Below are 25,904 nucleotides of genomic sequence, written 5' to 3' on the forward strand. Positions count from 1 at the left end.
GAATCTGGAGGCACGCTCCATTAACTTTAGCAGCCATGATTGGAGCGCTACTGCTCAGGTGATGAAAAAACTATTGCCTTGACAGCTGGCGAAAGCAATAGGAATGATGTGACCATGACCATAGTGAAATGTACAGTTATCTTGGGGAACAGGTTGAGGATGGAGAAAGAATGAGGTTAACTTGAGGTCACAGAGCTTAAAAATTAAATAAAACAAAACGAATCCAGCTTCTATGAGAGGTGATTCTGAAATCAGGTTCCTAAATTAAAAGGAAAGGATTCAAGGAGTCACTACTTCCCCCAGCAGAGGCCATCTGCCAGTTTTTGTGCAGTAATCTTCTGAGACCACCCACCTCTTTCCTTCCTGCTCCTACTGAAGCTACATATGCTTAAAGAGAAGCAGATTCTCATCCTCCAGAAACTCCTAACTTCATTTGCACTGGACTCCTCCCCTTCTTCAAGGTCAATGGTGAAGACTCGCATCTGCCTTTGGCACCAGCTGCTTGACCGGCACTGGCAATCCCCAACCCAACCCTCCTTTGGACCTGCTCACCCTTCACACCACTTCCAATCCAATGGGCGCAAAACCCAGCTGCCTTTGAGTTTTCCATACCAAGAAATGTAAATATCCAAAACAAAAGTTGTGAAAAGGGAACAGTGTTGAGACTTCTTCCAGTTTTCCAGGAGCTCATCCAGTTCCAAGACACCAGATGGGCGGATGGGAAAGGGTGGAGCCCCACTCAGACAGTGTGGTTGTGTGCTTCTTCCAAGCCCCAGGGTGGCGAGGGGGACCAAAGTCTTTGCACAGAGGATCCCAACCCTTCCTAGTTCCTCTTGTTTTTTCCTCACTCCTCTTTTCATGGTACCTTCATTTGGTTCTTCAAAACCGGAGCTTGGCAACCAAATGCCTAGTGGGGAGGGGAGGTAAAAGAAATTAGAGTGGCTCACCAGAGTGGAACCAGAAGAGAGTGACGTGAACAGCCCAGCCTCTGGAGTGTAGCTCAAAAGGAGAATGGAGCCAAACACTTCCACAAACACTGTAGCTGGCTGGGGATGCAGCAACAGCCTTTGTCAGGAGGCCTGAGTAGCCTATAACCTGGATGCCAAAAACTGGTTCTAACTTCCCTCTTTCCATTTCCCTTACTCCTTAATTTTCCGCCTATTTCTACCACCCTCCCAGCCTAGGACTACCTACTCTAGGGATTAAAAAAGGAGCTGAGCCCAGCCAGCGTGGCTCAGTGGCTGAGCATCAACTTGTGAACCAGGAGGTCACAGTTCAATTCCCAGCCAGGGCACACTCCCGGGTTGCGAGTTCGATCCCCAGTAGGGGGCGTGCAGGAGGCAACCAAGCAATGGTTCGCTCTCATCACTGATGTTTCTATTTCTTTCTTCCTCTCCCTTCCTCTCTGAAATCAATAAAAATATATATTTTTTAATATATTTTTTTTTTATTTTTTTTACAGAGAGGAAGGAGAGGGATAGAGAGTTAGAAACATCAATGACAGAGATACATCGATCAGCTGCCTCCTGCATACCCCCTACTGGGGATGTGCCTGCAACCAAGGTACATGCCCTTGACTGGAATTGAACCTGGGACCCTTCAGTCTGCAGGCCGACGCTCTATCCACTGAGCCAAACCGGTTAGGGCAAAATATATGTATTTTTAAAAAGGAAACTCCACACTAATGATGGGGATGAGTTATCACGCACCCCATCATTAGAATGTGAGATTGTGCATGTAAACCAGTGATTCCCAAAGTGGGCGCTGCAGCGATCCAGGGGGGCGGTGATGGCCACAGGTGCATTTGGGGGCGATGAGTAACTGCTATTAAAATTTTTAAAAAATTAATTTCCAGGGGCTGAGTAATATTTTTTTCTGGAAAGGGGGCGGTAGGCCAAATAAGTTTGGGAACCACTGATGTAAACCCACACTACCAAAACCACTATTCTGTGGGAATTTGGTCCCTACTCACATCTACTTTTCAATGTTCACCTTAATGAAATTTAAAAGACTAATTAGAACTCATCTGCACAAACCAGTATTCCACGATATTTTATGGGAAAATAAATGAGAACTTAGTGTAGCAATGGGAGAATAGCCTCTTAGAGAAGTGAATTCCTTAGCTAATTCACTTATTCTATTGAACAATTTACTTTTCAGTGGCCTAAATGGATCCCTAAAGGGAAGAGTGAGCTGTTTTTTCTCTCCCCCATCCCGAGCCATGGGACACAGTAGAGCTCTCAATGAAGTGTATTTCTATTGCAACTGAAGGCATGTTTGTGTTTCCTTTGATAAAGATTCCTTTGGCTTCCAGCTTTGTATATCATTTGTGCAATATCAGGGAGCTCAGCCGAAGTATGAGAGAAGGCTGAACACTTAGTTACATGTGTGTGTCCTTCTCCTTCTTCATATCCAGCAGTTAGCCTGCACGTTGCTTGGCAAAAATATTCTTTAAGTCTCCCTTGTCTACCTGCTCTTTTCCAATTGGGGTGCCCCTTGGGGATTCTGTTACCAGATGTGGTAACTCTATGGGCAGATGTTTGGATACACACGGGATGGTGGGGGTTGGGGGACAAGGCCCATGCATGATGACAACTGCCCAGGAAGAGACATGGCTGGACGAGAGGCAGAGAGCTCATACCCTCAGTAGTGACCAGCAGGGCCCCTCGCTACGTGGACGGTTCCACCTCTTGCTTCTGTTTGGAAATAAGCTGCGCTTCCTTTAGAGACAGGTATACCTCTTCCTGAGGATCATAGTAGTAGAACTTTCGGATATAAGAGATCAGAGGTCTGCAAAAAACATAAGAGGAATACACACAAAGTGTCATTTACGTAGACTGAAAAGAAAGACCACCTTTGTTCAACTCTTCCTTCTTTTCAATCCCTATATGGTTGAGACTACACCAAACACTTTGCAACCCTAACAAAATTCCCATTTTCTCACTTTATTATAGTTCTGTCTCCTTCCCTCCACCCTTCATAGAGACTGCAGAAGGGAGGGTGACACACACACCTTCCTCCCTTCTGGCTGCAATGTAACAACAGTTCCAGAGCTAGGTGTCAGGACAAAGGAGAAGTGAAACCTGTGAACACTGCCAGGCTCTGCCTATGCAATTGGCTCGCAGGCCTCACTAACATTTGTAAGTAACCCTCCCTCCTGCCCCAACCCTAAAGACCACATCATACTTAGGCAGTGGGAGATCCGGGATGTGATCTATCCGGACGAGCTGTCGGATTCGGAATCTGCAAAGGTGCTGTAGGGATTTGACATTGCTGAATCGGGACACTGGATAGAGCAGCTGCACTGGAGTTGGTGGCAGTCCTTCAAGAATGAAAAACCAAGAGAAATATTCAGTAGGAACAATGCAACTATGACTTCCCTGATGAAGAGTTCAGGGAAAGGAAATGGGCTTCTTTATAGTTTACCTATGTGTTCTGTGCAAAAGCTTCCTTCCACAAAGGCTGCTGATTCCCATTTGCAGAACTACAACTACTATATTTCACTCAAGAGAATCTATTCTTGACCCTTACCATTGCCTTTCTAGTGAACACTCTTTCACCTTCCCTGTTCCGTGGAAATGAGCTGAGAGCTCTCCCCTCTGTTTCACATGTAAGTGTAAGATGCCTGGATCAGGGACAAGGAGACATCTCAGAGTGCAAACTATTCACATGATGCCTGGACATCGGAGGAAGGATCAGTTTTCTAACTCATGTGGTTAGAGAAGCAAAGGTTCCTTCTCAGTATACTGAGGAATTAATGTACAAGGGTAGGGGACTAACCACTGGACTCTAGAAAGAGGGTTTCCTATAAGAGCCAAGATAAAAAGCTTTAAGCAAGTGTGGCCTATTTTGGAGGGAGGGTGCATTTTGATACTATACTAGACTATACCCAAGGAAGTTAAATAATTTTATAATAACCACAGCCATACCTGGAACCCTGGATCTCAAGAAATAGAGAAACTTCCCATTCTTAGAGTGCATGATGGCTCTCTTAATGAACTCCACCACTGACTGACAGCGATCCTCAAACTTGGGATGACACCATAGGCTGAAGGTTCCTACCAGTGAAAATTAAGAAGAGGTAAAAATGTAAAACATTTTAAAAAGACCTGGAAAGCTGGTTTGCACATTTTTATGATTCTCACTTTTCAGAGGGCAAGACTTTATGGGCAAGCTGAATCAGACAAAGGTCCCTGAAGCCACCTGTTCCTACTTGTTCTACAGTTAATGGAAAGAAAGATATTGCCTTTAATAAGACATAAATTAGGTCTTACAAGGCTTTTGTTAAAGTAAATAATTAGTTCAAGTCAGAAAAAAGATATAAAAATACTCTGTTGAAATTCTCTTAGCAATATTTTTTTCTGATATATCTCCTTAGGCAAGAAAAATAAAATAAACAAATGGGACTATATCAAACTAAAAAGTTTTTGCACAGCAAAGGAAAACATCAACAAAACAAAAAGACAACCTACTGAATTGGAGAAGATATACACCAATGATACATCCCATAGGGATTAATATCCAAAATTTATAAAGAACTCACACACCTCAACAGCAAAAAAAAAACAAAAAACTCCAAACAAATCCAATTAAAAAGCAGGCAGACAGTCAATGATTTTCTCTCATCATTGTTGTTTCTCTCTCCCCCTCTCCTTTCCTCTCTAATATATATATATATATATATATATATATATATACACACACACACACACATACACACACACACACACACATAAAAAATAAAAAGGAGGCAGAGAACCTGAATAGACACTTCTCCGAAGAGGACATACAGCCCTCTACCTTACCCTCTCCCCTTCCCCCCTCCCTCCTTCCCTCCCTCCCACTCTCTGAAAAAGTAATGGGAAAAAATATCCATTGGTGAGGATTATATATATATATATATATATATATATATATATATGTACATAGTCTATGGTAAGACTATGTATGGTGTCAGGTAGGTACTAAACTTACCAGGGGGATCATTTTGTAAGTTATATAAATGTGCAGTCACTATGCTGTACACCTGAAACTAATATTGAATTCAACTATAATTGGGGGGAAAAAAGACTGCCATAGCAAAAGCGAGTTTAAATGACATTCCCCTCAAAAAGATCCAAGTTTTCAAGTATTCATGGGACAGTTGAAGAAAGAAAAGAAGAGAGGTTTTGTGAGTATTACCCATTCATGTATGTGTTGGCACAAAAAAATCAAATTCTAAGTCTTTCCTTTAACTTCTAAAATTCTATGCCCCAACATGTTACAAAGATCCCACCCCAAACTTCAAGATCCCAAAGGTAAAAGGGAATCTGAATTTCCAGGACTTCAAACAAAACAAAACACAAAAAACTAAAGCTCTAAATCCAAAAGAATCACCCACAAAGGGGATACTAAATCACTCAAGAAAACTGCAGATCTGAGTCTCTCTAGCTACTCTTACAGTATCACTTAAAAAGACGAAGACAAATGCTCTATTGCAAACTGGCAACCAAAAGGCCCACAAGGCTTCTATTAAAAATTCCATTTATTCAAGAAAGAAAAGTCCCTTTCAATAAAAGTAACTGGAGAACCATTTGAAAGAGCTCTCTCATTCCTGGCATCTCACCTATCAGGAACCTAGAGGTCAAACATTTATTCCCATGGCCCAGTCATTTATTTTAAAATAGGTTTATAAAAATACTTCACTCTGAAATGCTTTGTTTTGCATTTGTTTGTCTGATTTTTGCTTTTAGGAACAGTAGGAAAATAGGCAGCAGTCTATCCCACAGTGATCTAACTAATGAATGCTCAGGTCTTTGGACTGAAGTTCCTTTCTCTTCATGCATCTCTAAGACAAAGGTAGAGGCAGAGGAAACCATGCTGACCTAAACAGCTACTTCCTGCCTCACAAGAGAAGCAAACCAAATAAATCCAGCAGAACATGGCTGAGGGCAGGAAAGACATGGTGGTGCCTCAGAAGAGCATGAAAGAGACTCGTTTGAGATGGATGTCTAATACAGCTCATTTAAGGGGGTCACACATGGGAAGAGTGTGAGAGATGGGAATCCCTAAAACTCCCCAAAGTTCTCTATACTTTTAAAATTTATAACATATGCAGATATTTCAACAAATGATATATTATCCAGTCCTACCACCAATGACTGTCACAAGTTTCTGGCCCAAGTTAAGTACAGAATGCCCTGCTGCAAAGTTAATCCAGACAGTGGTGTTGAACTAGTCATCTTCTAGACATGACGGCAACATTAAGCACAACATGACCACACAGAAAGGGGTACCACCTGGGAAGCAGGTAGACAGTCTATAAAGCACGTTGGTTTCACAAACTCTTGGAGTTCTGATGACTATTTCTTAAGAGACTACAAAGTTGACCAAGAGAGAATTTTCATCACCATGCTGACTGGCACAAGAGCTGATGTGACTATCAGGCAAAGAAATTCAGAACAGAACAGTCCAGTATTGCCGAAACCGGTTTGGCTCAGTGGATAGAGCGTCAGCCTGCGGACTGAAAGGTCCCAGGTTCGATTCCGGTCAAGGGCATGTGCCTGGGTTGTGGGCACATCCCCAGTAGGAGATGTGCAGGAGGCAGCTGATCGATGTTTCTCTCTCGTCGATGTTTCTGGCTCTCTATCTCTCTACCTTCCTCTCTGTAAAAAATAAATAAAATATATTTAAAAAAAAAAAAAAAAAAAAGAACAGTCCAGTATCAACACTAAATTCTCCTCTCTGTCCATATGATTTAATAGAAAGCATCTCTAAATGTTAAGTTTAATTATGAACAAAGTTTGGGAGAATTTGTCTAGGTTATTTCTTTTTTCTACCAAGAGAGTTTTACTGGCTTTGTTCTGTTCTTCAATAGTCTTGTTTAGCCCTAACCGGTTTGGCTCAGGGGATAGAGCGGCGGCCTGCGGACTGAAAGGTCCCAGGCACCGGTCAAGGGCATGTACCTTGGTTGCGGGCACATCCCCAGTAGGGGGTGTGCGGGAGGCAACTGATTGATGTTTCTCTCTCACTGATGTTTCTAACTCTCTATCCCTCTCCCTTCCTCTCTGTAAAAAATCAATAAAGTATATATATATTTGAGTTTCTCAACTTATTGTCCTGCCCTCGCCCACGATCTAAAGCCTCACCACCTCAGCTTATATATATATATATATATATAGTCTTATTTAGGCCCTCCTATTTTAGGAAACAAGATGCTGAGAATACTTTTAAAAGGAACCCTTACTCTCATCCCTACCCCTGCCAACTTTTCTTCTAGTGACTGAAACCAGTGCCCATATCAGCATTCAATTGACTCTATGAGATTCTTTCTCCATTTCTATGAATGCTTCCTATGGAAAAGTCAAATAGCAAAGGCAGAGAAAGGTTTCCCTCCAACACTAGCCCCTCTTACCTCTGTAGTGCTCCATTCTAGTGTGGTGGGTGATACCCTGTGACCGAAAACTGAGGCTCAGGATATAACGAGGATCAGAGCTGTCTCGTACCAGGAAAGAACCATCTGGTTTCCCTTTCAGCTTCATCTCTGCATCTTCCCAATTCATTGGTCCCCAATACCAACCACACTATCAAAGATAAAAAGCAGTCAAGTGGTTAACAGAACAGAGAAATGTCAAAGTGTTCAGCACAATCTATCTCACCATAGGAGAACCCCATTTCCAAAACATTTCAGTAGGGAAGAGCTGTAGGAGTGTCTCAACCACTAGCAATACACACCAGGCTCCATATACGTTTAACCCTCCAAAGTAGCAGAAGGAACATTCTACAATTCCATTACCAAGGCCCTTCAAAGAAGAGAAGGGGGACCCGAGTCAGTCAATCTGCCACAATCAGTTTAGACTATGTAAACATTTCTCCACGCCTTTCCTTATCACATTCAATTCCACCACTACCCCCAAGTTTCAATTTTACAATATATTTTATAGAATTGATAACAGTAGTATCTTGCTTTGTCACTATAAATATAGAGACAAGGAAATTACTCTCCCTGTAAAAATAATACAAAGGGAGCCAGGTACAGAAATAGGGAGTAGGAGAGGAGGCAAGCCTCCAGTGCTCAAGTGCCACCTACCTTCTCCAACTCTCGAAGGCTGGCTGCAAAGCTGCTCGAGTCGGGCCGGTAGAGGGGACACTGGAGGTGTTGGGGGGGCTGGCTGTGCAGGGATTCAGCTGCTCGGATAGGAGCAATCCGCGGAAATGCATCTGTAAGGTGAGAGAGTGGTGGTCACTCGCTTACCCTCAATGCTCCCAACCACTAGTACACCCTCCTCCCAAAACAGAGATGCTAACTGAAGAGGGGCGAGGCATTAGAAGCTAAGCTGGAAAGGGTGAAAGCCAAAGCAGTGGGAAAGAGCTGATGGGCTGGAACAAAAAGCTGTGTGGGCTTGTGTAAGCTGTGAAGGATGGGTGAGGGCACTGAACCCCAGGAAGCGGGTGGGGGGCTGCTCACTAACCTGACTAAGGTGACTACTTCAGGGCCTTCACCAGCCTAGAGTGATTCCAACTTCTCCCACCTCGAGGTGAAGTGCCGGGAAAGCAGCCTTGGAAATAGTGACTCGCTTACTTGCCCAGGAAGTGTAACGATTTTGCCAGGCAAGTAGAAAAAAATGCCGATTTCATTCATTTTATTCCTTGGGTACTGGAGACTGGCAAAGCAGGTATGGGCTACTAAGTGCTTGCTACATATTTACAAGGCTGCAGTCAGTACTAAAAGCTTAGAAAAACCACAGAACTTTGAAAACCAGCAATATATTAAACCTCCTCACTGTCCTGAAATTAGTTTCCTCAATGATGTCTAGTCAAGGATTAAAAAAAAAAGTCTCAGTAGCAAAAAGACGAAAAAAATTCAATTGTCTTTTATTTCTAACAAAAATCGAATTCAACTCCATAAATAAAACAGGTTAGAAAAATCAGTTCTTGGCCTCATTTCCAAAGAGTTCTATAAGCTTTCTCATAAGTTCTGTCATTTCCATAAATAGATTTCTCCCATCCTTCAAAAAGTTTATCATTTGTACTCCCAACTCTTGCAAGTCTCGTCTCTAAGCTAAGCTAACCTGGGGCATGGGGTGGAGGAGGCGGAGGTAGGGGGAAAGACTGCAGGGAAGACCCCATCGGAGCCACAAGGACAGATGTAGGCAGCGTCCCACTGATATCATCTAGAAGAGAGAACAAAAGCAAAAGGTTCAGAAATATGAGCAGAGACTGAGCAAGGCGAAGCAGAGGAGGCAGAGAAGGATCATCAGGCTGCCCTCTGTGGCAAGATGGCCTGCCCTTCACCCCGTCTTTTTGTACAGAGGGCAACAATCATCTTAATCTGGTTTCCTCTGCAGGAAAGTATGGATATTCTTAAAGCAGCCCACTAGCTGTAGATTCAGGGCAAGATAAATGCAGATCTAGTCAACACATGGATAATAAATGCTGTAATAGCATGCAGGTAAGACACTCATTCAACCACTTACGGATAGGACATAATTGGTTCATCATTAGAAACCCAGGAGCTTGTAGGCTCCTGGCAAATAAAAACAGGTCCGAGAGCTCCCCCTCCCACTAGAGCAAGAAGGTAGAGAGTGGAGGAGACTATACCTAGGAGGCTGAGGCTTCTTCTCGGAGGAGGAGGGGGAGTTGGAGGGTGTGGAGAGGCCAGGCCCCGCTGAGAGATGTCCACATCCACAAGCGATACTGTTTCACCTGAGGGATTCATGGAGCAAGCACGTTACAGAACACCTTGCCCAGAGCTGAGGCCAGAGCAAAGGAAAGCGAAGGGCAAGCAAGGGAAGTTAGAGGTCCCTGGCTCTCAAAAAGCTCAAAATCTAATGCTCCCAGGGCTGGAATCACCCCTAAACACCTGGGAAGTCAATTTTAAATGCTATCATTTCTTTACCATCTTAATGGTCAAGGATTCTTTAAGGATAAAAACATGGGCTTGACAGTGGGAAAGTCAACTCATTGTGACTCTGCCACTGACAATATAACCTTGACCAAGCCATCTTTATTCAAATGGAAACCATTTATTTTTACAGACTTGCATACTAATTTCTGCCTTAGGGAGCAAAGCGAGCAGCTTGTTACAAGCCCAAGTGAACATAGAAAGCAAGTGCCAAAAACTGTAAGCTGCATGGTACACTGCATGCAAATACAGGTCCCAATGTTAGCCCTAACTTCTTCCTAAACGGCTTTCCATGTCTAGAGTTTTCACACTATTCATTCATAAGAGAACCCACTTCACATATGAATTAGTTCTTAGTAACTGAGGCTACAAAGGTTGAAAAGTACATTTACAACCCTAATAATTAACTACTTCCACAGTCAGCCAAGAGTCAGGTAAGCTTAGAGGAAGCTTCTCAGTAGGAAGTTGATTGGGGGTGGGAGGTTAGGGAGATGACATGTGGTTTCTCTTTACTTCCCAGCATGTGATGCAGTTCTGTTCTCTGCCACATACATTCTTCCTCGCCACCCAGCCCCATCTACCCTCTCTCCATTGAGTCACCAGAGGATGAAGGGTATTTTATTAACTAAGGATGACAGCCAAAAATAGGTCAGAACTCGGGATTTCTCTAATTTGAGGGTGTTATTTCCAACATCTTTTTCTTATTCAGGAGGCTCAATTAGCCCCTAAGCTGGATTTTATTATTAGAGACCAATGTCTCTAAAAGGTCAGGAGCAGGGCTTTTAGAGCCTAATACACAGTTTTGTTTTGTTTTTTACAAAGTTCTTGAACAAAGTTCTTGAACATAGATTAAGATAAACAGAAAAGCTCTTCTAAAAGTCATCAGTGCAAGTTGTACTACATACTGGACTCATCACAGAGCTTAGTAACCGATAGCCTAGATGCCCAGAGCAATGCAATGAACCCAGACAAGCGTGCCTCCTGAAGGGTCAGAGAGGTCTAGGTTGTAGGAGTAGCACCTCAATAAAAACATCATTCAAAAGAGCTAAGCTGTGTGAAACAAGAACACTTCAAATGTGGGTTCCTTACTTTAGAGAGGAAACAATTATTAACCAGAAGGATATATTACTACAGGATAAGATTCTTTAGTACTGGCCGGAGCCGGTTTGGTTCAGTGGATAGAATGTCGGCCTGCAGACTGGAGGGACCCAGGTTCGATTCTGGTCAAGGGCACATGCCTGGGTTGCGGGCTCCATCCCTAGTAGGGGCGTGCAGGAGGCAGCCGATCAATGATTCTCTCTCATCATTGATGTTTCTATCTACCTCTCCCTTCCTCTCTGAAGTCAATAAATATATATATATGTAAAAAGATTAATTCTGGGCTTGAGGTAAAAACAGAGATCTCCTTCTTCACCTGTGCCTATTACAGGTACCAACACACTTGTTCTGACAGCTCATGGCTATCTATGTAGTAAGGGCTGGGGGTGGGGGTCCCACTAGCCTGCTTAACTCTGGAAATGTCTATCCCTAATCATAATTCTTCTAATCATCTTTTTGAGGGACACAGTACCAAAAGAGTTTGAAATTGGGATTTAAAAAAATCTTCTCAGTCACAATCAATGAGTGCCCAGTTTCTGAGACTTGAAGCAATGTGAAGACCTTCTTTTATGCAGCGTATTCAAGTGGGAGCTTCACATCTGACTGACATAACAAAAGGGCTCCCTCTGAAAAAGTTCCCCATTAAAGAGAAGGCAGTTGCCCAAAGGACATTCAACCGCTTTCCTTCTTTAGCAACTGTGTTCCTTGCTCTTAGATGATAGACTTAAATTAGACACAATGAAGAACTCTAACAGCTGCAAGAAATGCTAGCCCCTAAAATGGGTAAGTCAAGAGTTCACGTAATCCCCTTTGCCCAAAGTCTTTAAAAATAGACCAGATAATCATGGGTCATGTTTATTAGCTAATCCATGAACTCCCTTGGAAGCAGAGACAGGAATTGTATGATTTCTCAGGAGTCCTTCATGCACTGCGAGCCTATAAATTTGTAATTCCTCCTTTTAATTTATAAGTGATGACCCTGAACTAAGGACGGCGTAACTGCCAGGGTCACTTAATTACCAGCAAGCAGTCACTCCTCAACCTATAAAGCATCCAAAGTCAAGAACACATTCTACACCATAAAAATAGCCCCACCCCAAACCTAGCAGGCAGGGAATGAAGAAAATAACCACAGAGAGGCCTGAAGCTCCCTCTGCAATGCATCCATAAGTGTTTCCTGACAGGTCTCAGAACACTCCTGCTTTCAGATGTCAGAAGGAAAAAAAAGAGAGAGAGAGAGAGAGAGAGATCACCCTTACCTGTGAATAGGGGGCTGAAGGAGACCGGAGAAAAGGCACTTTGAGTTCTTGTCAACCTGGGTTTCCTAGGGGGTGAAAAGCACAGAGAGAATAAGGGCTGGGGGGTGGTTAAATCTCTACAATACTCAATTCCATATGCACTGAAAAACAAAGCAAACCCAGTCATTATCAGCAACACTTTTGTAATAAAGCCTAAAATTTAAAGGGGGAGAATAAAATAATTAAGGCAATTCCTTAAATAGATCTGGCTACAGAATTCACCAGCCTACAAAAGCATGAGAAATCCCTTTGGATCTCTCCTCACCCAGCACATTGAAAGAGTAAAACACCTTGAGTGGTAATTAGCAAGTCTATTTCTAGAGGAAGTCAGAAACACAGTTGATTTGCATATGGGAACCAAGAAAAAGCCTCTCTGGGCCTGCTCCTAGGACAGCAGGTCGCAAGGTGAACCAGAGAACATATTTGGGTTTGAGACCAGCACTACAGGATGCACATGTAATCTTCAACCACGAAAACATGCACCAATGTCTCCAAGCCATGGGTTAAAGCCATCAACTAACAGGGAGGCTTCCTTAGGTTAGGGGCTCTGCCTGGCACCCAAACCAGATGGCCCCTTCTCCTCTCTGAACTGCCAGTCACACAGTTGTCCTTGTGATTTCCCCTTGATGCTGCTCCAGGGAGCGAGCTGGAAAAACCCAGATCTCCTGTGAAAAGATAGACTTTCTGGCTAGAAATGTGCTAAGTTTAATACTTTCAACAATAAAGATAAATTTTATAAATAAAACCGTGCACATTATTTAAAAAATCACCTCAGGATGACTGAACTGACGACCACTAGGAAAGACTTGTGGAGGTGATGAAAATATGCTATATCTTGATTGTGACAGAGGTCATGATGACTATATACTTTTATCAAAATTAACATGTTAAGCGCCCAGTCAGTCACCGGTGACCGACGCTATACTTTCTGTCCGGAAGAAAAACAGGTTGGGTGCTTAACATGTTAATAGAACTGGACACATAAAAATGGTGAATTTTAGGTGGTATGTAAGTCCGACCTCTATAAACCAGACTTTTAAAAAACTCCCACCACTGAGCCCACTGTATGGGAGAACATATTTGGCAATGATACATCTGATAAAGGGTTAATATCCAAAATATATAAGGAACTCATACAACTTAACAAAAGGAAGACAAACAATGCAATTAAAAAAAGGGGACCAAAAAAAATGGGCAAAGGACCTAAATAGATACTTCTCCAAAGAGGACATACAGATGGCCAAGAGACATATGAAAAAATGCTCAAAATCACTGATCATCAGAGAGATGCAAATTAAAACAACAATGAGGTATCACCTCACACCTGTCAGAATGGCTACCATCAACAAGTGACAAGTGCTGGCAAGGATGTGGAGAAAAGGAAACCACAGTACACTGCTGGTAGGAACGCAGACTGGTGTGACCATTATGGAAAACAGTATGGAGTTTCCTCAAAAAATTAAATATGCGCCAGCACCAGTTTGGCTCACTGGATAGAGCGTCAGCCTGCGGACTGAAAGGTCCCAGGTTTGATTCCGGTCAAGGGCATGTACCTTGGTTGCGGGCACACCCCAGTAGGACATGTGCAGGAGGCAGCTGATCGATGTTTCTCTCTCATCGATGTTTCTAACTCTCTATCCCTCTCCCTTCCTCTCAGTAAAAAATCAATAAAATATATTTAAAAAAAAAATTAAATATGGAACTGCCATTTGACCTAGCAATCCCACTTCTAGGAATATATCCTAAGAAACCCAAAGCACCAATCAGAAAGAATGTATGCGCCCCTATGTTCATAGCAGCACAATTTACAATAGCTAATATTTGGAAACAGCCCAAGTGCCCATCAGCAGATGAGTGGATAAAAAAGCTGTGGTACATTTATACCATGGAATACTATGCATCAGTGAAAAATAATATCTTACCCTTTGAGACAGCATGGAAGGACCTGGAGAGTTTCATGCTAAGTGAAATAAGTCAGTCAGAGAAAGACAAGTATCGCATGATCGCACTCATATGTAGAATATAAGTAACAAAATAAACTGATGAACGGAGTGGATCCAGAGACATGGAAGCATGGAACAGAATGTGGAATCTCAGGGGGAAGGCGGGGGAGGATGGGTAGGTGGGAGGTGATCAACCAAAGACCTTGTGTGCATATATGCATGGCCCATGGACACTGACAACAGGGTGCTGAAGGCCTGACGGGGGGTTGGGAGGGAAGATGGGCTAGAGGGGGTCAATGGGGAAAAAGGGGGACATATGTAATACTTTCAACAATAAAGAATTATAAAACAAACAAACAAAAACCTCCCACCACTGATTTGAGGGCCTGACTCTGGGCCTTGTAGCTGGCTCACCTTCCAAAATTATTCTCACCCAAAGGACTAAATGAAACTTCAACTGCACCGATGCAGGAGGAGAGGTGAAGCAAAGAAAATCATATTTAAAATTATTTTATTTTAGATCTTTATGCATTTATGTTTTAGCATAGATATCTGAGATTCTCAGAACTCACTTCAAACAAAATTTCAAAACCTACTGTAAAGATCTTACTCAAAAATAGCCCAGAAGCTAGATTTCCGCTCCCGAACTCCCTCTGCAACCTCCGTCCATGCTGAGACACAAGACGTCTAATGATGGTGCCCATCATACTAGTAAATGCCCCATCCATGGCACCCACGGGAGAAATGGCTGCATCATGCAAGACACAAGCATGATGCATGGTCCCTGTTTATAAAAGTTACTCATGACAGTCTGCAGCTTAGTTCCAACACTCCAGAGGGCTGAAATAGAAAGTTAATTCCACTGGACATGAACTTTAAGACTGAGGAGCTTCCAAACTGATTTTTATTTGATAACTATGGGTACAATATTAAACTCAGCAAGGAGAAACCTAAAGCACTGGTCTTTCAAAGGGTTCACACCTCAGCCACTTGGCTGTTTGCCTCTTTTCAAAGGAAGCTGCATTACTCTGCCATCTGCCCATGCTGGGGACGAATCTCTTCAGTGCCAAGTACTGAAGAACGGCAGGACCCAAATGCACACAGCTTGCGGAGGCCTTCTCACTCCACCTCATCTCCTCCCCCGCCCCCAGCATTTTGAAGAAGGAAATCATAGTTTCTAGGATCTGGAAAAAGAAATACATATGAATCTAAACCCAGGCACAGTCATTTAAGAGCTCTGGGATGGGTTTTTTCCTGGCAAATAAGGGGGCCTGGAAGCTTGGAGAGGTAGGTCTAAGAGGCTGAAAGGCTAATAATAAGTGTTTCTTTCTCTCTTCGGGGAGACGCTAACTGAAAATCCAAAGCAGTTTCTGTCTCAAGGATCCTGGGAGCATTCTAATGGCAGTCACTCATGAAAAGACCAATCTAGATGACGATTAAAAAAACAAAGCAAGGGAACGATTAACATAAAATTGAGTACGGTGGTTACAGTAGCTGTGGAGATATAATCAGGAAACAACACACAGGGGTCTTCAAAGGTAACTGATAACATTCTATCTGCTAAGCTTAGAGATGAGTACCTAGGTATACATTTATTATTATAGTGCACACACACACCTCCTTTTGCATATATGAAACATTTAGAATGATAAAAGCTGGATGTGCTGTTTTTGTGTTTTTTTTTTAAAGCATGAATGATAGGGATAATATTTTTAACTAACCTTTCTATAACCCATTCCCATGTTATTTTATTTCTCCCCAGATCACCTTGACAAGCATTAGGGTTAACATTGTTAACTTTGCTAGTGGGCGATGTGCATCTTAGTAGCAGAAAGACTTGGGGGTGGGGGGTGGTAGGATTTGGTGGGCTATGCCTCAGGTGGGTGGCAAGAGACCTTAGGCAAAGGTCTTCTTTGAGGCTAAGTTGTCCTTTGTGACAGCTAAGCACTGCCTGTGCTGCAGGTAACAAAGAGACAGAAGGCCTCTGTCCGTCTCCACTCTGAAAATTGCTAATTGTATGGCAATAGATCTGTGGGATAAAAGGAGTTAAAAGAATTAGACTAGACAGGCCGACAACACACTGATATAACCATTGGCCACTTTTCAAATTCCTTGAAACCTAAAATATAAACAATGAAATAGCAATGCCTTCCCTTCTTTGTCCATTAATCTCCTCTACTGATGCCTTACGACTTACACATGTTCTTTTCTACAGTAACTTCCAAACAAGAATGTCCAAATATCAGGCTTTACAGCCGCAAGTTACCTCTGCCCCTGCTAAAGCACACAGTGCCAAGTCAGCCAGCCTGTGCCATTTTCAACACGTCATAAGCCAGTGTCTGTTCATGTGCTACAGGCACAAAAACCATGTGTTCATTTTTAGTTCCAATACACAGACATCTGTGCAGCAAGGTCAGATCCAAAACTCCATCATAAACCAACTAAAGAACCTATGGAGGGAACTTCCAGGGAAAAGCCAAAAGGTATAGTGCAAGGTCGAAAACCTTAGGAATGATGTTAGCAGGGGAAATAAATATTAAGGAGTGAAAGATACAAGACTCAAATGGACAGAGATTTCTGAAGCCAGGCTGCTCGTTCCAAACAAGAGCTGCCAACCACAACCACAACCACTTTGTGAAAAATAGTTAAAAAGATCAATAGAGTATGGACCCAAAACGCAAATGTAGAGTCAGAACTTCCTCATCACACCATACAATCATTTTGCTCTCACTATGTCATGCTATTTCTTAAAACTACCCCCTTGGACCTGAAGACCCAAGGAAACAGAGAAAAGGATTTCTCATGTCTGCCAATTCTGTCCACAACAGCAGGGTCCCAAACTGATGCCAAGGCAGCCTGCCTCTCTTCCAGAATTGTATCTTCCCCCCCAAAACAAATAGATAGAAAACGACTACAGAACTGTTCTCCATTTTTCCACTTCACAACTATGAAGATCGATAGTAATAGCCTTAGCCATTAACTCAGAAAAAAAAAAACTTAAACAATGAAACTTTACAACCAAGTGTGTATTATGATAATTTTTTTTAAAAAGTCAGATCAAATACCATTTCTCACCAAATATAAAGGAAGACAATCAGCTCAACATATGTGAAACAGTAAAGGGAACTTCTCTGGTTTTCCTGAAATAGCAATTCTATATTACACTGAAGCCCTCAGGCATCAAGCCCAGCTCTGTAAATTCAACATATGTGTTAAAGGCTTAGCCCAGTCTCCACAACAGAAACCTGGTTAGTTGGTGGGCCCATTTCATCCTTCACTTCAGAGTTCTCTAAGCTAACTCATACTAGATTGAAGACTCAAAATAACCAGGCAGGTCCACTTAGCACACTCTAAAACATCGGAAAGGAACTAAAGTGTTTCTTAATGTTAAACTATGGAAACTGTTAGCCTTATAAAATGATTGTAGGAAGTATTTTCTAGTGGTAACTGTGGGAAAGGTAGATATTAAGCAGAGCAAAGAGAATCATGTCCAGAGGTTACTGTAAAAGCCCCAAATTATACAGCAAAGACTATAGAGATTCCAACCATCATTAAGGCGGAAGGCATATACCTTCTGGCAAGAGACTGAGATTTCTCACAGCTTCCAGGTCCTACCAATCAAAACAAGAGAACAAGCTAAATATCCAAATGCATTCTTCCTTCCTTAGGAGGTGCAGATCCATAGAAATCACAACTACCCTGGCCAGACTTACCAAGTTTCTCACAGCTGCAAGGCTGCCAGCAAGACTGGCACATAGTAAGCTGTGTAACAGCTAACAAGCAAATCTAGCATTAAAAAAAAAAAAAAATCACCAGTTCAATCTTTATTACTTCTCCAAAAGCACAAAATATTCCATCTCCACTTCTCTTGTCTTCACTCTATTCCTACAAGGTCAGGATAGGGACCTTGTTACTAAAGAATAAAGAGACAGAAGCATGAAGAAAGCAAAACTGGCCAGCATCCCACAGCTGATGCTGGAGTTCTACATGGAGTCTAGGTGTTCACATTCTCTGTCCAACAAGCTGCCTAACAGCAGTCAACCGAACGTTCGTACACAGATACCTAGCTCTCCTCCAATTCATCAGAAAAAGCCCTTGGACCAAAAAATGTAATTCTCCAGTGCCCTGAACTAAGCTTTGCAGATCTACATCCCAATTTGCTCTGCAGCAGAAATCTGTATTGTGCTTAGTGTGAGGGTTGGTGACAGAGCAGCCAATGACCATTAAATTCTGCTTCCAAAGGCAAAAACCGTATAATGTTATATGCCTTTTCCTCTTCCTAATCTATTAGACGGAGCAGCTAATTTCACGCCACACCTCATATCTAGCGTCTCTGGAATCTTAGACCAAGGCCTGGTCAATATGGAACAAAGGCAAGACAAATCACAAGAAAATTAGCAATCTGTCCTATGTCATTGCCCACAGCTTCAATCCTGCCCTCCCCCCATATGATGAAAATTTCATCTATACTGGTTAAGTGGAGCATCGAATGCAGAGCCTACTACAAAAGAGCTGTTTCAGCAGCCACACACTTTTTAAGACCTGAGCATGAGTTCGTTGGAGGCAAATGCAGAAACATAGGTCTACCTGAAGGGGTAACATGCATCAACCTACTGATTTCTTTAGGGACTTTGGTTTGGTTTGATACCCAAAACAAGCTCCTGGCTCAGCTGTTCAGGAAGGGCAGCAACGTCAAAGTAACCCCACACTTTCCTTTTGGAGGACCCAAGTTCCCTTGAAAAGAGAAGTCGATGGATGAGTGGTTCCCAGTCCAGGTCATACTTCAGGATCAACTGGGGAGCGTTTTAAATATCAAATTCTTGGGCTCTCAGACATACTGATCTTCCTTTTCTCAAAGCTCCCCGCGTGATTCTGGTGCACAAAGTTCTCAATCTACGTGTCCCTGTTCTTCAGCCTTGGGTTGTGGCTGCCAGTGTGTCTCAAGAATCCATCACATGAGCTGCACCAAAACCAATTCTAACCTTTCTAAGAATTCATTCAGCAGCACAAACCACAGTGGCAGTTACCACAAGGGAAGTCTCATTTCATTGGCACAAAAGGTGACAGCTTTCTAAACCAATATACTGGATGATAGAGAGCAGTCCACCCTTCAGAAATGTTTGAAAGTTTCATCAATTAGCCTGGAACTCATGCCCCGATGCTTCTACTACTCAGACTTGGAATTCTCACATGGGCTTGACAGCAGAGCTATTTTCTCTTCCCACGGACAGTGGTCAGCACACAGGCTTGAGTTACCAAGTACATAAGAGACCAACCAACCAGGAAAACATGAAACCTTGGTGCTGAGAGGCCCAACTGATTGTGGGCCTACAACTGATCACATCATCTGTATGCATGAGTGTGAAGGGAGGGGGTGGGCTGCTGGTAGAACAGAAAGAGGAATAAGCAAGGTGGTCACAATGCAACACCAACTTTTTGTCCCAAAGGACAAACATTTCCAGCCATCGCCTTGTGAGAGTTCATGGTAGACAAACACCCACCTTGGGAAAACTTTAAAAGCCGGGCCAGGCTAGGGGTGGAGGCATGGTTTCAAGTCATCTCTGAACTGGAGGGATGCTAACCAGGTGAGAAACGTCAAGGGGAATGAACGCAGGGGGAAAGCCGCTTCCCCTAATTAGCTCCGACCTAATGAGCCATGTCACCACCTTTCAGCCCCAATTCTCTGCCTCCTTACGAACACCATGGCCTAAGAAGGGTCAGGAGCTCGTTAGAATACAAGGGAAATGAAGCACAAAAGGCAAGTTTGGCGGCCAGGCCCCCAGCGGGTCTTACCTCCCGGCGTCCAGCTCCCGGCCGGCAGGGCCTCCCACGTCCGTCAGGCTCGCGGCCGAAGCAGCCAGCTCCCCCGCAGGCCTCTTGCCGGCCCCGGACCCGCCACCGGAGCCACCGTGGCAGCTCTTCGTGCGAAAGAGGCGACTGAGGCGGATTTTGAGGGAGCCCTTCCGAGAAGGGCCTGTGAGTGGCCGGAGGGGCCCGGCAAGGGGCGGGGGCGGCGGCGGCGGCGGCTGCTCCCCTCGACTCAAGCGCCCCGGGGGCACCAAGTCCTGCAGCGGAAAGGGCACCGGGGGCAATTCGTGGCCCGGGGGCTGCAGCAGAAGCCGGCCCCCGCCGCCTCCTCCACGGCCCGGGCTGCTGAGCTCCTCTTCCGAGCAGCTGTTGGTCTCCAGGCTCTCGGCCTCCGACTCCAAGCCCTCCAGGACCAGCAGCGCGTCGCTCGTCTCCGTGGGGTCCTCCCCGGCCTGCGGGGTGGCAGCCGGCGGCTGGGGCTGCGGAGGGGGCGGCTGCGGGGGGCACGGGCATGGGCAGCAGCCACCAACCGTCTTGACCGCCGGCCCCACCGGCTGCCCGAGCCCCAGAGCGGCCAGCTGCGCCTCCAGTCCAGCCGCCGGGCCCCAGGTCCGCTCGAGCGCCAACCCCGGGGGCAGGGCCTTGGGGTCCAGGGCACATCGGTGCCGGGGACACAGCAGTTCCGAGGGTCCGGGCTCCGGGGCTGCCTCCGCGTCCTCCTCCTCCGGCGGCCGACCCACGTTGCGGAACACCATCAGCTGCGGCGGCCGGGAGCCCCGCGCACCGGGCCGCGCGAGGAAGGATGGCGGCGGGGGGCCATGGCCCGGGGGCGGCGGCGGCGGGCCTGGCTCGGGGGCCGCCTCTCCATAGCCGAGCAGGCGGCTCAGGACGCGGTACGAAGCGGCCGCCGCCTCGCCATCCCGGAGTTCGGCCCCCTGCATCGGGGAGAGGGAGGGAGGGCGGGCGGCTGGGAGCCGGGCTGGGGTGGGGACTAGGCCGGGCCCCGCCGGAGCCCCCGCCCGCCACGGGCCCCGGAGCGACAGCGCTAACGGCCGCCGCGGCCTCAGCCTCATAGAGGGGGGCGGGGGGCGCGCGGAGGCCAGCGCAAGCCCAGGCCGCGCGCCGCCACCGCGGAGGCCAGCCCCCGGATGGCGTCATTTCCGGAAGGCTGTGGCCACGCCCCTTCCCCCAGGGCGGGCTCGCGCCGGCCTCCGGGGAGCGTCACGTGACGCGCGGCCTGGCCCGCTATTGGCCGCGAGCTGCTTCTCGCTTGGCTGTTGGTCCCTGTCCGACCCTCGCTTTTCACTTCCCGGGCGCTCAGGCCGCAGCCACCGCTGCCGGTGAGGGGGTCCAGCCCTGGGGCTCCAGGTCGGTCCGGGAGAGAGCTGCCGGCCTTGGGAGTCACTCGGTTTCTGGTCCCGCCTGTGCCGCTCGCGATGTGTGACCGATCCAGGCGGGGTCATTTCTTCATTGACGAACTGTTTCACCCCTGGCATGTAGTGAATGTTTCTGTAATGACACATGGATAATGTGTCCTGAGACTCAGAGGCGTCTGATAAATGTTGAACTGGCACTCTGGGGGGAAAAGGAGATGTATGCAGATATATGTATAGAATACATAAGTTTAGCATACATTGTACTGATGTAAAGATATGTAGCACACGATTTACAAAAATTCTATAATAAATAATAAAAGGGTAATATGCTAATTAGACCCGACGGTCTTCGAGTCCAGTGGTTCTCTAGTCCAGTGGTTCTCAACCTTCCTAATGCTGCGACCCTTTAATACAGTTCCTCATGTTGTGGTGACCCCCAACCATAAAATTATTTTCGTTGCTGCTTCATAACTGTAATTTTGCTACTGTTATGAATCGTAATGTAAATATCGATTCGTAATGAAAATCCAGGATGTATTTTCATTGTTACAAATTGAACATAATTAAAACATAGTGATTAATCACAAAAACAATATGTAATTATATATGTGTTTTCTGATGGTCTTAGGCAACCCCTGTGAAAGGGTCATTCGATCCCCAAAGGGGGTCGCGACCCACAGGTTGAGAACCGCTGCTCTAGTCTATCTATCTATCTATCTATCTATCTATCTATATATATATAAAGCCTAAGCGACCATTATGACCAGTCGACCGAACAACTGGTCGCTATGATGCACACTGACCACCAGGGGGCAGACACTCAATGCAGGAGCTGCCGCCTGATGGTCAAAGTGCTCCCACAGCCAACCTCCCACAGTCCCTCCCCCTCCCATCCCCCGACTTGGCCAGGATAGGGACTAGGCGAGATGGCCTCAATAGGCCCCAATTGCTGGCCAGGCCGAGGGACCCCACCCGTGCACTAATTTGTGCACCCGGCCTCTAGTAATAATATACAATTGCAAGTTCCATGTAACCAATTGATTCTCACAGAATGCTTTCATTGATTTTTGCCAAGCTTTTGAAGGGTAGCCCTGTGGTGTCAGGTTACCAAGAAGTGAATGTTGGTTAATATTTTCCTCTATGTCAATGTAAGAGGAAAGTAAAAAAAAAAAAAGACAGTCTTAACTGTCAATTATGGGAGTGACTTCTTTGCTGAATCAGAAAACTGAGTTCAAATACTGAATATGTCCACAATTTTTGTTCTATTCACAATGAAATGGCCACAGACATAACACATTAAATTTAAATCTGAACTATTAACATTTTCTCCATCACTTTCTTAAGTCTAGATAATCAACAAAACACTACATTTGTATGGTTTGCCAATTTCCATGGTGTAAATACTCCTGTCATGGTTGATTTCAATCTGAACACAGAGTTAGAGAGAGATGAGCAGTAGCATGCCATTATGTAGTAGTTTCATCATGCAAATGCAACAACATAAATAATCCCAAGAACATGGATAACTCATAATAGTAAGATTATTAGGAAGTGATGAGTTTTGAGAATTCATTACCTTTGTTTTTAATATTTATTCCATTATAAATTTGTATAATTTAATTTTAACACTGGCTATGTTTAACAACTGGCTTGCAGAATTCCTGAAATTTTTATAATTGGCTCTCACACACCTGTATGAGCCAGCTCCATAGCACCACAGTTTTCTCATCTGAAAAAACAGGAATAAGGATTGCTGCTTGAGTTACTGGCAGGCATGTTGTGAAGATCAAACAAAATCAAGCTAGTTGTGTAGAGGAGGTCAGCCTGGTGGCAGGGAGACCAGTTAGGAAACCATTGCAATCGTCCTATGCGAAGTGTTTAGGGATGCAAGGGATAATGAGGCAGCAGCCAGCAGAATTTAGCAACTTTGGTACCCCAGGGTGCGCTGAAGGGAAGGGGGTGGAGGGTCTGCTATGAGTCCTGCAGCCTGAATGACCTTTTTATTTTATTTTATTTTTTTATATATTTTATTGATTTTTTACAAAGAGGAAGGGAGAGAGATAGAGAGTTAGAAACATCGATGAGAGAGAAACATCGATCAGCTGCCTCCTGCACATCTCCTACTGGGGATGTGCCCGCAACCCAGGTACATGCCCCTGACCGGAATCGAACCTGGGACCTTTCAGTCCGCAGGCTGACGCTCTATCCACTGAGCCAAACCGGTTTCGGCCTGAATGACCTTTTAAAAATGGAAATTGGTCTAATAGCCAGTAATGATAATGCTTCATGATTTCCCATCGTTCTCAAGCTAAAGACAAAACTCCTTAAGGAGGCTTTTGGGGTCCTGTGTGACCTGACCCTGCCTTTCTCCGGGCTCCTCCCACCAAGCTTCCCCTTGTTCTCTCTCCCCTGTAGCTTGCACACATGTGGCCATTGCATAAGCGATTCCCTTTCCTTGAAAGGCTTTTCCCTCTCTTTTTGCTTAGTAAATTTCTACTCACTCTTCAGATGGAACTTCTCACTACCGCGGGGAAATCTCCCTGCCTGGGCACTTCCTCCTTAGGTCCTGAGGTCCAGGACCACTCCTTGTTGCACTTAAGTGCACAGATATAATTTGTCATCTATCTGCAGAGTTGTTTGATTGAAGCCTTTCTTCGTTACTAAGCTGTCGGTTCCATGAAGGTCAGGGCCACATCTGCCCATCGTGGACTCTCAGTGCCAAGGACTCTTTCTGGCCAGAGAGTAAGCCCTTGATAATAAGTATTGAATGTTTGTTCAACCTCACACCTTATGGCTCTTGATACAGATTCATCTCATTCAGCCCAACAGAATTAATATGCTTTCTTGCCCATGAAGAAACGGAAACTCAGTTATTCACCTAAGATCACACAATTCAAAAGTTGCAGTGGTATTCAAAATCAGCCCTGTCTGATGCCAAATATTTTATTCTCTAACTCCTCTCCCTCAGCTACCTCTCAGGTGTCACTGAGGTTTCTGGAGAAAGGAAGCGAAATTGCTATAGGATCACAGAACACCTGAGACCTAGAAGACCACCTGAGATCCCTGGCTGTTTCTGTAAAGCTCTGGCCCCAGACCAGATTACCAGAGGATGCAAGGTCCGTAGCTCCGCAGCGCCCTCTGCTGTCCTCTACTTTTTTGGCCTGAAAGGGAGCTTGTCTGCCACCTGGAGTATTTCCACCTGGAGTATTTCCACTCTGTCCCGAGTACTCAGAGGCACCGGGAATGCACACAGCCTCTTTCTACAGGAGGGCAAGGAAAGCTGCCTTCCTCCATTCCCGTGGATGTCCAGGCCTGTAGATCCCAGCAAAGGAAGTATATCTGTGTGTGAGTTGGGTAGGTGTATGTTTGTTGAGCAGATTTTGTGTCTACACATCCCTCTTTCACTGAGGGCGATAAAAGTGGCCCCCGCAGTGGTAGAACCCTAGTTTGTAAAGTCTGTGAAGAGCAGTTCAGATCATGTAAACCAGTCTCCAGGTTCACTTCAGTCGCTCAGCAATGCGCCAGGCTCAGGGTACAGTGATGAGTGCGAGGGGCTCAGTCCCTGTCCCACTGGAGCTTGCCATCTCGTCTGAATCCTAATCGTGCCATTTCCTGGATGTAGGACCAAGAGCAAATAAGTAAACATCTTTGAACCCGTGTTTCATTTGTAAAAGCAGGTCAGTAATAATCTCCCTCCACTGGGCTGTTGTGGGGATTAAATGGAAACTTACATGTACATGCTAAGACACGTTACAAATGTTAGTTGTTATTACTATGAAAAGTTTCTTGAGGGGAAAAACAACTTACTGTTATGTCTTCACCCAGTGTGTTTTGGACGTAAATAATGGTAACTGGTATCAGCAAGAACATGGAATGGTGCCCAGCTGGTGTGGCTCAGTGTTTGGGCATCAACCTATGAACCAGGAGGTCACGGTTTGATTCCCGGTCAGGGCACATGCCTGGGTTGCTGGCTGGATCCCCAGTGTGGGGCGTGCAGGAGACAGCTGATCAATGATTCTCTCTCATTATTGATGTTTCTCTCTCTCTCTCCCTCTCCCTTCCTCTCTGACTCAATAAAAATATATATATTTAAAAAGAATATTCACCTTACATAGTTGTGGGGAAGATTAATTGAGGTAATGCATATGAAAAACACTTTATAAACTGCCACAGTCTGTACAATCACAGTTATATGAATCTCAGCTTCCCACCCTCGCCATCCCCAATCTCAAATTCCGGTTCAGCAGCACGCTGTCCAGGGGGTACAGGCAGCCAAAGCAGATTGCCAGGAGATGCAGCCTGCCCCTTTATCATGCCCATCGCAATTGCTGCCAGGAGGCTGAATGGGGAGAGGGGTGGAGAGGGGAGCACGGGCTCATCTGCGGTTGCTATGACATCCCATCCCGGATTTTCCCATCTCTCATAATGGAGCAAAGGGCAGAGGGAGGCAGGAAGGGAGGGAGGGAGAGAATGACTGGTCCCTTCCTCTCCCCTCTCC

At 45.0% G+C, this 25,904-nt stretch overlaps 2 protein-coding genes across 6 annotated transcripts in view; one reads left to right on the forward strand and one right to left on the reverse strand.

Annotated features, from left to right (window-relative positions):
* Positions 1–640: 640 nt before the first annotated feature.
* Positions 641–20,846, reverse strand: SOCS7 (suppressor of cytokine signaling 7). Of its 5 annotated transcripts, XM_006098902.3 has the most exons (10): positions 20,016–20,844; positions 12,241–12,305; positions 9,580–9,684; positions 9,051–9,152; positions 8,069–8,199; positions 7,394–7,562; positions 3,930–4,058; positions 3,187–3,322; positions 2,642–2,790; positions 641–907 (listed from the first exon to the last, which is right to left on the reverse strand). In XM_006098902.3, the coding sequence occupies exons 1-9, from the start codon at positions 20,783–20,785 to the stop codon at positions 2,670–2,672; spliced, it is 1,728 nt and encodes a 575-aa protein (XP_006098964.3). In that variant the 5' UTR covers positions 20,786–20,844; the 3' UTR covers positions 641–907; positions 2,642–2,669. The 5 variants fall into 5 exon arrangements, with proteins under 5 accessions (XP_006098964.3, XP_023618354.1, XP_006098965.3 ...); XM_023762586.1 differs by lacking the exon at positions 9,051–9,152 and having other exon boundaries at positions 12,241–12,254; positions 20,016–20,842; XM_006098903.3 differs by lacking the exon at positions 9,051–9,152 and having other exon boundaries at positions 20,016–20,841.
* A 2-nt stretch (positions 20,847–20,848) lies between these two features.
* GPR179 (G protein-coupled receptor 179) overlaps positions 20,849–25,904 on the forward strand; it is a 20,716-nt gene continuing 15,660 nt past the window's right edge. Inside the window, exon 1 of the mRNA XM_006098960.3 lies at positions 20,849–20,955. Within this exon, the coding sequence (XP_006099022.3) occupies positions 20,849–20,955 (107 nt within the window). The remainder of the gene's footprint in view (positions 20,956–25,904) is intronic.

The sequence above is a fragment of the Myotis lucifugus genome, unplaced genomic scaffold, assembly GCF_000147115.1.
Source record: "Myotis lucifugus unplaced genomic scaffold, Myoluc2.0 scaffold_254, whole genome shotgun sequence".
In the NCBI taxonomy this organism is placed as follows: Eukaryota; Metazoa; Chordata; class Mammalia; order Chiroptera; family Vespertilionidae; genus Myotis; species Myotis lucifugus.